Genomic DNA, 12917 nt, shown 5'->3' with positions numbered 1-12917 from the left:
ATGAAAAATGAAAGCACAATATTGAGAACAAAATGACTTTTAGCTATTTGATTGATTGAATTAGAACAAGATGTTCAGTATTTTCTTATACTTCATAAAACAGTTCAATTATAATTAACATGCAAACATTCATCAGTTTGTATAATGATTTTTGATTTAATTCTTACCGATCATGATAAATAAGATAGGGATAAACTAATAATTTACTGAATGTGTGAATCCTATTAAATGGTAAGGTTGTATATGGATAATTTTTCTTTACCTTCAAAAAATGACAATAAGTTAGGCTTCTAGGACAATTGTTTGACTTACAGTATAACTACATTCCAGAAACTGCATTGTATCTTAATGATTCCTGATCCGGTAGTAAGAGCGGGCCCCCCCCTCCTCTGGCAAAGTCAACGCCAAGTGGAAGTCACCGGAACAGCCGCCCACCCAGAGGAGAGTGTGGTCCGACCGGACGGACGGCCATAGATGGCCGGTCCGACTGGACTGCCGGCCGGCCGATGGAATCGAGTACCTGGAAGGGTCCGGCCGGTTTGCACTTATAGTTGGTAGGCACCCTGTCAAATCGGGGTTCCGACGCTCAGTTAAAAAGGTCATGGACCGAGCTGACCTTTTGACCGATCACAGTCATAAAGCACCCCTGTTTGTTAGTCTCCACAAAGCACAAGTAAACCACTGCGGATGTCCGGTCGGATGTTTAGGTATCTTTCCGCTCGGACTACAAGTTTGGAGCAAAGGAAAGGGCCAGAGGATTTCTTTCTCTGACAACCTGTAGGTTTCACGTGTGTGTCATGCTCCAAATCTTGTGACAGGGGATTCTGCTGTCCCATCGAGGGCATGCTTTGACTGTAGCGATAAAGGACAGGTAAGCTTTCTGACAGCCGCATACCTAGGATAGGACAGGGGACACTTATGCACCTTGGTACGCGTGCCCAAACCTTTCACAGCTCTATATAAAGAACCTCAGGTTTCATCGACAGGGGATGATGGTATGTACTCTGAGACTTCTGGAGCCACCTTGTTCATCGTGATTTACCTGACTTGAGCGTCGGAGGGTCGTCGCTGGGAATCCCCTTCCCGGCTCGACCTCTGTGCAGGATAGCCGGAGCATCTCGACACTAGTTGGAGACCTACATCAGCGAGCCTTGGAGCGTCACGTGCCCAGCGTCTGTTAACTTCGGTTCGGATCAGTGGCGCCGTCTGTGGGAACGCTCCTGCATCCGAGCAGAGACAATGGACGAGGCTGGACGACAGCACACGGTGATGCTTTCAAGGGAGGAACTCGACGCTCTGGTCGAGATAAGGGCCGCCAAACTCGTGGAGCAAAAGCAAAAAGCATCCGCCGAGCGGGCGGAGCAACAAGCAACGTCCGCGTCGGGGGGCCGAGCGGAAGCACCTCCAGCCACCGTCGCATTCCACCGGGCCTTATTTCGCACCCCTGGAGCCACGCCAGCCCGAAGAGATATAGGATCTTCCTCAGATGAAATGCCAAGGCGGGATGACAAGAAGGGGAAAGCTCCCCGGACGGACTCATCTCCCGAGCGGACCAACCGCCAATTTTCGGAAGCCATTCTGCGAGATCCTCTGCCCAAGCACTACGTGCCCCCTACGATCGGCGAGTATAATGGAACAACGGACCCGGATGATCATTTGGGTAAGTTTGATAATACCGCCACGCTCCACCAATACACTGATGGAGTAAAGTGCCGAGTCTTCCTTACCACGCTCTCGGGATCGGCTCAGCGGTGGTTCCGTAGACTGCCGGACGGATCCATCACGAGCTTCAACTTCGAACGGCCTTCCTCCACCACTTCGCCAGCGGTAGGCGTTATCGAAAACAAGCGTTAGCTTGTTCGCCATCAAGCAAGAACGAAAAGAATCGCCGAGCTTACATCCAGTGATTCAACCAATGGCGATGGACATCCCAACGGCCACATCGGAAACGATGATGAACGCCTTCACACAAGGCCTTGTTGATGGGGACTTCTTCGGTCGCTCATCCGAAAGCCGCCCGAGACTATGATCACATGCTACATCGGGCCAACGAATACATAAGCGTGGAAGAAGCGCAAGCCGCTCGGAAAAAGAAGCTCCAACCGAGCGTGCACTTGTTCATGCCGAGCGGGCAAGACTCAGCTCGTGAACCACCTGAGGACCAAGGGTGAAGCAATTCGATCTCCCACACCGGATCGCACGTGCGAAGTGGGCGCCGCTCAAGCCAAAGAAGAGGTGGACCCCAATGTTCGCAAATTCCACCAAACGGATACGCACAACACGAGGGATTGCGAAGTCTTCCCTTTTGTCCAATCCTGTTCCCCGGAGAACCGAACGACGGTCTCCTCCCTCAACACGAGGCAAAGGACCCAGGAAGCCGACCGGACCCGCATAGAGAGGCGACATCACCATCGTCCGATCGGCGATAGATCCCAAGGCGGAAAGTCGCGGACGTCCGAGGCAGTCCCACCATCCACTCGGGAGGAAAAGCAGAGCAATACTTCCGGGCGAAATCAGCGTTATTCTTTGGTGGGCCGCCGGAGGAGACTCCAACCGAGCAAGAAAGGCGGCCGTCCGGCGATCGGCTGTAGCCAAGAGCGGGCAAGTGGACCGAAAATACTTTCGGGCCGGAGACTTGGAAGGAGTAGAAGTACCCCACGACGCCGCTCATTAAAGCGGTAATAGCAATTACACCATTCATCGCATATTTGTTGACACAGGAGCTCGGTCAACATACTATTCAAGAAGGCGTTCGATCGGTGCAAATTGATCGCTGCTTCCAATGACGACCCGCTCTACGGGTTTACTGGCGATGAAGTTCAGGTCGGACAATCCGGTTGGCCACCTCTGGGAGAAGAGCCGCTCGGGAGGACCAGGACAACAAACTTCGTGGTGGTTGACTCTCCCTCGTCCTACAACGTCATTTTGGGACGACCGGCGAATTCCGAGCGGTTGTCTCAACCTTCCACCGAAGATAAATTTCCCGTGGAGGACAAGGTTGGAGAGGTGCGTGGAGATCAACTAGCAGCTCGGCGATGCTATATAGAGATGATCCGAGCAGAAGCTTCTTCCGCTCGGAAGGCCCCCCGAATCGAGGTACACGCCATAACCGAGAAACCTCCTGCTTTAATTTATGATGAAAAGGAGGAAGTTCAGATCCATCCGACCCGATCGGAGGCCACCACTTTCATCGCCTCGGATCTAGAGGAAAAACAGAAGAAGAAGCTGATCCAATGCCTCCAGCAAAATCATGATGTCTTTGTTTGGTCGACACACGAGTTGCCCGGAATTTCGCCTAGCCTAGCGCAACATGAGTTGCATGTCCGACCTGACGCTCGGCCAGTTTAGCGCCGAGCAGAATGCCATAATCCGGGCGGAAGTAGAGAAACTTCTGGAGGCCGGCCACATACGCGAGGTGCAGTTCCCGAGCTGGCTAGCCAACGTGGTATTGGTCTCCAAGCCGGGCGGCAAGTGGAGAGTTTGCATTGACTTTCGGGACTTAAACAAAGCATGTCCCAAAGATTTTTATCCTCTGCCCCGGATAGATCAGCTGGTGGACTCTACGGCCGGCTGTGAGTTAATTTGCATGCTCGACGCCTACCAGGGCTATCACCAGGTACCGCTCGCCCGCGAAGATCAAGAAAAGGTGAGCTTCGTAACGGCCGACGGCACATATTGCTACAATGTGATGCCGTTCGGATTGAAGAATGCCGGGGCCACCTATCAGCGCTTGATGAACAAGGTATTCAAGGAGCAGATCGGGCGGAACCTGGAAGTTTACGTGGACGACATTCTTATCAAATCCGTCCGAGCGGCCGATCTTTTCAAGGATATGGAAGAAACCTTCCGAACACTGCGCAAATATGGAGTCAAGCTAAATCCCCAGAAATGCCTGTTCGGAGCTAAAGGAGGGCGTTTCTTGGGGTATATAGTGACCGAGCGGGGGATCGAAGCAAATCCCAACAAGGTGAAAGCTCTGCAAGACATGCTTCCTCCCAGAAACACAAGGGAAGTGCAGCGGTTGACCGGTCGGATAACTGCTTTGTCCAGATTCAACTGCCGACCGGAGCCTGCCATTCTTCAAGATCCTACGCAAAGCTACTAAGTTCCAGTGGAACGAAGAGTGTGACCGAGCATTTGAAGAATTGAAAACATATCTGAATTCCCTGCTGTCTTGCCGATCGGAGGTGAGTCATATGTATTTGTCGTCGAGTAGCGTCTTGAGGCGCGAAGAGGTGTATTTTCCGAGCCGTATTTTGAAGATCTTGAATCTCGCACACCGGCTCGAGAAGTTGGCCTGCATTGGTTCTAGCCGCTCGGCGCCTCCGACCGTATTTCTTGGCGCCATCATTGTCCGGACGAGCAGTCCACTCGGAAGAGTCCTGTTCCAGGAGCGTCCGGACGGCTTATCAGTGGACGACAGAATTGAGTCGACATCCGCCCCGCTCGGCGATTAAAGCCCAATCCTTGGCTGATTTTGTGCAGAGGCCCGAGCCGGAAGCTCTGTGGAAGATATATGTGGATGGGTCTTCCACTCGACTCGGAGCGGGATTGGGATATTACTTATCTCACCGCAGAAAAAATGCACCTATCCGTCTGGACTACAAGGCCACCAACAATGAGGCGGAGTATGAGGCCCTTATAGCCGAGGCTGCACGACATGTGGGGGCCGGTCGGGTAACTCTCTATTCGGATTCACAGTTGGCTCAGCAACTTTCCAGCACCTTTGAAATCAAGCGTGTTCGGCTTAAACTCTGGAGGCCTTTGAAAACTCAAGCTACTTTCCAGAAGTGCTTATCCGGAAGATCCCGAGCGGAGAACCGATGGGTTGGCGAACTCGCGAGCTCGATAACGCCGGTCGCCGTTCGGTGACCCAATTAAAAAGCGATGGTGGCGTGTCGACCGGATCTGAGGCCTCGCGTTTCCAGTGGTGGAGGGCACTATTATAAATTCCTCCGTTCGGGCACCACACCATCCGATGAATATGCGGCTCGGAAGAGCCGGTCGGTTTACACTCATCGGAGATCGGCTTTAAGAAAGCTTTCTCGCGTCCTCTGCTAAAATGTGTGAGCTCGGAGGACTCGACACATCCTCAGGAAGTACATCAAGGATCGTGTGGAGGTCATCCGGGCGGACGCTCGTTAGCCAAGAAGATCCTCTTGGCCGGATACTTTGGCCAACTTCGCGGATGCCGCTCGGACAGTATCTACATGCCTTTCGTGCCAGCTTCTCCCACCGACCGGCAGAGGAGATGAAGGCATCAACCATCTCATGTCCGTTCGATCGATGGGGAATGGATATTGTGGGTCCATTTCGATGGCGACCGGGCAGAGGAAATTTTACTAGTGGCGGTAGATTATTTCTCCAGTGGGTGGAGTACCGCAAAGATCATCGAGCAAATGGTTAAAAATTCATCCGCAAAGACATCATTTTGTCGGTTGGCATCCCTCGCCGGTGTCCGGCAAGCGGCGGTTCAGGAAGATGTTGGAGGATTGGTGCAAAGCTACGGCATCGAGCAACATTTCACGTCCGTGGCTATCCTCGAGCAACGGTGTGAAGTCGCCAACCGGAAATTCTTCTGCGCTCGGCTCGACCGTTTGGGAGGGAGTTGGAGTGCCAAGCGTCTTGTGGGCTATCCGAACGACGCCAAAAGAAGGGACGGAGTCACACCGTTCCATTTGGTATATGGCGGTGAGGTTATCGGTCGAAGTCGGCGTTGAGTCAACCAGATCGAACTATGATGATGACAACACCGAACGAACATGGAACTGGACTTGGTAGAAGAAGAGAGGGCAAAGGCTTCCGTTCGTGATGGCGTACCGTCAGTGGATGAAGCAAAACTACAACCGGCGTATCCCGGATCGTTCCAAGTCGGCGATCTTATGCGGAAGAAAGTCAAGCCACGTGACTTGAGCGCCGGGCTTCAAAATCATCGAAAAGCTCGCCGGGCGCATATTATCGGAAGATGAGGACGGACGGCTGATAGATCGAGGGGAACCACCTTACCAGGCGGGGTGAAAGGTGTATCATCGTAAATCACCCGTATTTCATTTTCGACTAAATACTTGAAATGCAGAGATGAAAAGTCAAAGGAGCGAATATAAGGCATTATCATCGTAGCGCGAAGGCCCCCAGGCCGATCGGCCGGGAGGTTTATGTGGTTAGATTTGTAAGCAAATAACCCGTGCCGTTCGGCCGGAATTAAATTGGTCAAGCCAAACGCTCGAAGATCGAAGGCCCGTGCCCTTCGAGCGGAGGTATATTATCCGAGCCAAAATACTCGATGAAGTAGATCAGTGCGGCCGGAGGGCATTATCAAGGGGGAAAGGCGAAGAGCGACTCGAAGTGTCAAATTAGCCTTCAGCCCAGACGTTAAACAGAGAGCCGGCTATAAATATCCGCGAGCACCGTCGTTAAAGATCGAGGCACGCGCCTATAAACCCCCGAGCGGAAGACCGACGAGCACCGTCGTTAAAGATCGAGAGGCGCGCCTATAAACCCTCCGGGCGGAAGACCGGCGAGCACCGTCGTTAAAGATCGAGGCCCGCGTCTATAAACCCTCCGGCGGAAGACCGACGAGCACCGTCGTTAAAGATCGAGGCCAGCGTCTATAAACCCTCCGGCGGAAGACCGCGAGCACCGTCGTTAAAGATCGAGGGCCGCGCTATAACCCCGCCGGCGAGCACCGTCGTTAAAGATCGAGGCGGCGTCATAAACCCTCCGAAGGCGACGAGCAGTCGTTAAAGATCGAGGCGAGGCGTCTATAAACCCTCCGGCGGAAGACCGACGAGCACCGTCGTTAAAGATCGAGGGCGGCGTCTATAAACCCTCCGAAGGAAGGCGAGCACCGTCGTTAAAGATCGAGGCCCGCGTCTATAAACCCTCCGGCGGAAGACCGACGAGCACCGTCGTTAAAGATCGAGGCCCGCGTCTATAAACCCTCCGGCGGAAGACCGACGAGCACCGTCGTTAAAGATCGAGGCCCGCGCGTCTATAAACCCTCCGGCGGAAGACCGACGAGCACCGTCGTTAAAGATCGAGGGCCGGCGTCTATAAACCCTCCGAAGGAAGACCGACGAGCACCGTCGTTAAAGATCGAGGGCCGGCGTCTATAAACCCTCCGGCGGAAGACCGACGAGCACCGTCGTTAAAGATCGAGAGGCGGCGTCTATAAACCCTCCGGCGGAAGACCGACGAGCACCGTCGTTAAAGATCGAGGCCCGCGTCTATAAACCCTCCGGCGGAAGACCGCGAGCACCGTCGTTAAAGATCGAGGGCCGGCGTCTATAAACCCTCCGGCGGAAGACCGACGAGCACCGTCGTTAAAGATCGAGGGCCGGCGGCGTCTATAAACCCTCCGGCGGAAGACCGACGAGCACCGTCGTTAAAGATCGAGAGAGCCGCGTCTATAAACCCTCCGGCGGAAGACCGGACGAGCACCGTCGTTAAAGATCGAGGGCCCGTCTATAAACCCTCCGGCGGAAGACCGGCGAGCACCGTCGTTAAAGATCGAGACGAGCCGGCGTCTATAAACCCTCAGGCCGGAAGACCGTCGAAGATCGAGAGACGAGCAGGCGTCTATAAACCCTCCGAGCGGAATACCGACGAGCTCCGTCGTTAAAGATCGAGAGCCGCGCCGACCGGCTATAAATATCCGCGCCGACGAGCTCCGTCGTTAAAAATCAAGAGACGAGCCGGCGTCTATAAATAATCCGAGCGGAATATCGTCGACACTGCGATTATCCGTATTCCCCGCCGATTGTCAGACCGAAGCTATTTTCCGATCGGACTCGAGGTATAAAAGGTTCGGATCGGCTTATGGCGAGCGATTCTGGCTAGCAGCCCAGATTGATATTCGGCCGGACGGAAGAGCTGGGGAAAACACTTCATTCTGGAAGAGTGCACCTCGAATGCCCAAGGTATGATGTGATAGAAGACGAGCGGACCGTACAAGTGTTAGCCAGGGAACAGTGCAAAAAGATAGAGTACACGAAAGGAAAGCATTTCATTAAAATTAGAACCTTAGGTCGAGTGGCCTAAGTACAAAAAGGTTCATGTTCAGCCGAGCGGCGAAATTACAAAAATTACTCGATGTAGTCGTAGGTCCCTCGGAATGTTGCTCGGGAGCTCCACTTGATGGAATATTGGTGGACTCGGGAAGAAGGCCCTTCGACGGATAGGTCGTAGTGGCAATTGCCGGTCGGCCGAGTACATCCGCTCGCAAATTTTCTCCAGAACTCGGGCGATCGGATGTAACTTTGTCGGAGGCGGCGACTCGGCTCGGCTCGGCATCCTGGTATTCCTTGAAGGTTGCACGGAGCTTGTCGGGGCCTCGTTCAGACGTTGATCTTCTCCGCGTCGGTAGGCGGCTGCCTTCTCCGATCGGTGCTCGTCGGCTCCTTTATCTTCAACTCCAGGCCCCGGCCTCCACGTTTTCTTCTCCGGATCGGAGATGGCCGTGTTCTTCCGAGTGGTGGCGAGTTATCTTTGTGTCAGCGACTTGACATCGCTCGGACTCGGCTAGGCGTGGGCACGATCAGTTTTCTTACGCTCGGCCTAGCGAGTTGAGTTTTCTTGACTCTTTTGCATTTCGGAGTAGGAAGGTCCTTGGGAGCCGCTCGGACCACCGGCCAATTGCCTTATCTCCTCGTCCGCCATAGCTAGACGTTGGAGAAAGCTATCTCTTCCACCCACCTCTGAAACGAAAGGCGCAGTTGTTAGAAGCCGAGCGGAAATATTTTAGGTAAAACAAAACAAAACAACGAAGAACTTACCCCGTAGCCGCTTGCATGTGGTGTTGGCTAAGTTTTGGAGAGGGATCAGTGCTACGCGCGCCCGAGCGTCAGCCCTCAGTAACAGTGTGCTCGGGCACGGTCGTCCGGTCAACCGGCAGCAACTCTTGATCGGAAGATGAAGAGTAACCCGTATTGTGCGGCCGTGCCAGGGATCGCCCGGCCGGGATCGGAAGTGGCGCAGAAGACCGCGAATGGATGGTCGAGCGTTGGGTGAACGGTGAGCGGGGGGAGTGTCGACCGGAGTGGCCTCGGCCGGAGCGGTCAGCTCGTCCAAGGAAGGCGTCCGGTCGGATGAAATGGTCTCGAGCACTCTGCCTTCCCTTCCTTGATCGGCCGTCGGGGGTTGGACCGCGGAGGTAGCCGAGCGTAGCGGGGTCTCCACTCGGCGTCTCTTTGCGTGGTGATCCTCCTCCGACGGACCCTTCCTCGGGGCCGTTGGTTCCTGGAGGTAGCCGCTGTCCACATCTTGTTGAGAGGCTCGAGCTGGTGCCGCTCTCTCCTTCGTGAGAACCGGCCGGTGAATACCCCGCCGTTTCTTTGTTTGCCACGACCTCCGCCTTTCTCTTTAGAGCCTGGCCATCAAGGTCCATGACGATGTCAGTGCGTGAAGAGAAAAGAAATCGGTTAGCAATTAAAGCAAGTGCCAAGCAAAGTTCTTACCAAGCCGGTCGGAAGTGGGGTCCGTATAGGACTCAGAATGTACATCACTCCCTCGTGAAGAAGCTTGTTGATGTCAGTCGTAGACCGGCTAGTACATTTGCGTGAAGATAGTCCGGTCGGGTCTTGAATTTCTTGATTCGGGAGGGATCGGCACCTCTGGCAGTTTGGCTGGCTGGGCATGCGGAGGTAGAAATAATAGTCCTTCCAATGTTTATTGGAAGTGGGTAGTTTATTGAAAAGACCAAACCGGGCCGAGCTTGGAACATAAAGGTGCGGCTCGGCTTGCTTAGGATAATAGAAATAAAAGAACCTCCGGTCGGAGGAATGTTGTGAATCTTGAACAAACGACAACGCAGAGGAGACGGAAGGTGTTTGGTACTAAACTTCCGAGCGGCACGAAATAATTGCAGACGTCTGCTATAAAAGGATGGACGGGGAACCGCAGACCGTGTAAATTGGTCATGAAGACACAAAACCACCGGCGGTCTGTGTGGCGGCAGACCTAAGCGAACCGATATCCTCGGGGATTTGAAATTGTCGACAAAATATCAAAATCCGTTGTTCGAAACGAGATCGCGTGGTAGTATACCATGGGCTAAGATTGTTCTTGGGATGAGAAGAAGCGGCCATGATCGTGGCGGAAGAAATCAAGGAAGTTCGAGCGAAGGAATGGAATTTGAAGACTCGAGCTAGGGGAAGAAATACGGATTAGATACCGGAAAGGAAGGAGGAGAGATCTAAAACCTTACTGAGGGGAGAGGAATCGAGGAAAGGCGCCGGAGCGCGGCAGAAGGCAGCCACAAGATCGCCGGAGCTCCACAGCGGAGAGAGCAACAGTAGAGGTAACTGAGGCGTGTGAAGGCGAGAAGAATTTATAGGGTGAGGGCGGTCGGCCTCCACCGTCGGATCCAGGTCACGGGAATCAATGCATACATCTAGCCGTTTATTTCGAATTGCTTCGGTCACATCAAAATATCATGCCACCGCCTCCGTACTCTGATGGCATTGCTCCACGTGGCAGTCAATCATTCGGAGCATTTAATGAAGGTATGATCGACATTGATGTCGAAGATTGGCGCAGAACGCAAGGAGATCCGGCGAAAGCCATCATTGATTCGTTCAAGGATACCTCTGCCGCTGACCGGGCGGAGGAGATTAGCATGGAAGAGCCGTTCGGCTAGACTCACAGTCCAGTCAGTCGGACTATGCGCCTCCTTCGACTAGACTTGAAGGGAAGTCTTTCAAAGTCAACGCCAAGTGGAAGTCACCGGAACAGCCGCCCACCCAGAGGAGAGTGTGGTCCGACCGGACGGACGGCCATAGATGGCCGGTCCGACTGGACTGCCGGCCGGCCGATGGAATCGAGTACCTGGAAGGGTCCGGCCGGTTTGCACTTATAGTTGGTAGGCACCCTGTCAAATCGGGGTTCCGACGCTCAGTTAAAAAGGTCATGGACCGAGCTGACCTTTTGACCGATCACAGTCATAAAGCACCCCTGTTTGTTAGTCTCCACAAAGCACAAGTAAACCACTGCGGATGTCCGGTCGGATGTTTAGGTATCTTTCCGCTCGGACTACAAGTTTGGAGCAAAGGAAAGGGCCAGAGGATTTCTTTCTCTGACAACCTGTAGGTTTCACGTGTGTGTCATGCTCCAAATCTTGTGACAGGGGATTCTGCTGTCCCATCGAGGGCATGCTTTGACTGTAGCGATATGGGTCAGGTAAACTTTCTGACAGCCGCGTACCTAGGAAAGGACAGGTAAACTTTCTGACAGCCGCATACCTAGGATAGGACAGGGGACACTTATGCACCTTGGTACGCGTGCCCAAACCTTTCACAGCTCTATATAAAGAACCTCAGGTTTCATCGACGGGGGAGGCTGGTATGTACTCTGAGACTTCTGGAGCCACCTTGTTCATCGTGATTTACCTGACTTGAGCGTCGGAGGGTCGTCGCTGGGAATCCCCTTCCCGGCTCGACTTCTGTGCAGGATAGCCGGAGCATCTCGACACTAGTTGGAGACCTACATCAGCGAGCCTTGGAGCGTCACGTGCCCAGCGTCTGTTAACTTCTGGTTCGGACAGGATCAATTCCTATGGATGTCTATGCCTTATATTCCATATTATACTTTGAGCAAATACACTTATCAAATTATTTTTGCATAGATAAAAGGTAGATTGGAAGGTGGACAGTTGTACACCCCAGCATATGTATCACGCATCACTGCTATGGTCCGTGGTGCTTCAAGAGGTATCACTGTTCCTACAAACTTGTCTACTGTATGGAGTTCCTTGCAACAGCTGCTCCAAGATACAGATGGTGCTAGTGGTGTTTCTATGGATGGAACATTTTTTCAGTCCTTATTCAATGGATTATTGAAGGAAGGTGATATTCTAGGATCATTACGGGCAGGAGTTCAATGGACACCATCTGTATCTTCTATCTCTTTGTTTTCAATTTGAATAATCTAATTCCTTTTTTCATTGAGATTTCTGACATTGCTGTATTAACTTTTTTAGGTATTTGCCCATGCTCAAAGGGAAAGTGTAGATTCTTTCTTCTCACAGGTTTCACAAACTTCTTTATTTCTCTGCTTAAATTAGCAAGAGCTAAGTCTTTTTATTTTTAGTTAAAGCTTCATGGAAAATTTTTATTTTCTAGTAACATCCATCAAGATTATGGTATTTATTTTTTAAAAAATAAGGAAATATATGAGAGAGCTTGTGCCCCTGCAGTTTCCTGCTTAATATATGTTTTATGCAATTTTTAAAGAAAGAATCCTAATCTAATTATTCACATTTGGTCTGAATATTGTAAGATCCATGCGTTGGCTAGGAGATGTATTAGTGCATTTGAAGATACTCTGATTATAGTTAAGAAAGATTAAAAAAAATTGTTGGATTACAGATGACATATTGGACAATTCTTTATCTTTTCATAATTTGTCAAACTTGTAATTGTGTCTAGATTCATTTTTTTTTAAAAAATGAAGAATAGAGGGATGTTGTGTCTCACTAAATCATTCAGATTCATTGTTGCTTTCTGAAATATAAATTAGTTATGATTATGATTCTAATTCTAACATTTGCATTATGATTAATTGAACCTGAAAGAGATTTATCTCAGAAATCATCATTCTTCAGTGCATATCCTTCTCACAAAAGCTGATTCAAAGATCTATCACTTGAACTTAATCTCAAAGAATTAAGTAGTATTTATAAGTGGTTGACCTAGATAAAGTAGAGGTAATTAAGTATTTTATTTAGATAATTGTGGGCGTTGAGTGTGAAAGGGGTTAAGTAGAATGATCTGAAATGGTTTGTGAAATTAGGCATTTGGACCATTTGAGGTGACAAGTCAAACAGTTTATTTTGTTTCCCATGGTTAAACCTAGCCCTGGAATGGCAATGGTCAATATGCTTGATATAAGAGGATTATTGAATATTTTGTATGAGTAGTGTG

The 12917-nt window shown here is 51.3% G+C and overlaps 1 protein-coding gene across 4 annotated transcripts in view; it reads left to right on the top strand.

Moving 5' to 3' along the window:
- Positions 1 to 12917, top strand: part of LOC122012602 (E3 UFM1-protein ligase 1 homolog) — a 33053-nt gene that overhangs the window by 1078 nt on the left and 19058 nt on the right. For 3 of the 4 annotated variants that reach the window (XR_006120278.1, XM_042569198.1, XM_042569199.1), the window contains exons 3-4: positions 11621 to 11887; positions 11975 to 12022. Coding sequence is in view for 3 of the 4 variants with exons in the window: in XM_042569198.1 (XP_042425132.1) it covers positions 11621 to 11887; positions 11975 to 12022 (315 nt within the window). In the remaining variant the exon portion in view is untranslated. The remainder of the gene's footprint in view (positions 1 to 11620; positions 11888 to 11974; positions 12023 to 12917) is intronic. The other variant, XM_042569200.1, reaches the window with a different exon arrangement.

The sequence above is a fragment of the Zingiber officinale genome, chromosome 8A (assembly GCF_018446385.1).
Source record: "Zingiber officinale cultivar Zhangliang chromosome 8A, Zo_v1.1, whole genome shotgun sequence".
Classification (NCBI taxonomy): Eukaryota; Viridiplantae; Streptophyta; class Magnoliopsida; order Zingiberales; family Zingiberaceae; genus Zingiber; species Zingiber officinale.
Note: the sequence above shows the minus strand (reverse complement) of the source record. Positions and strands in the feature narration are given on the sequence as shown.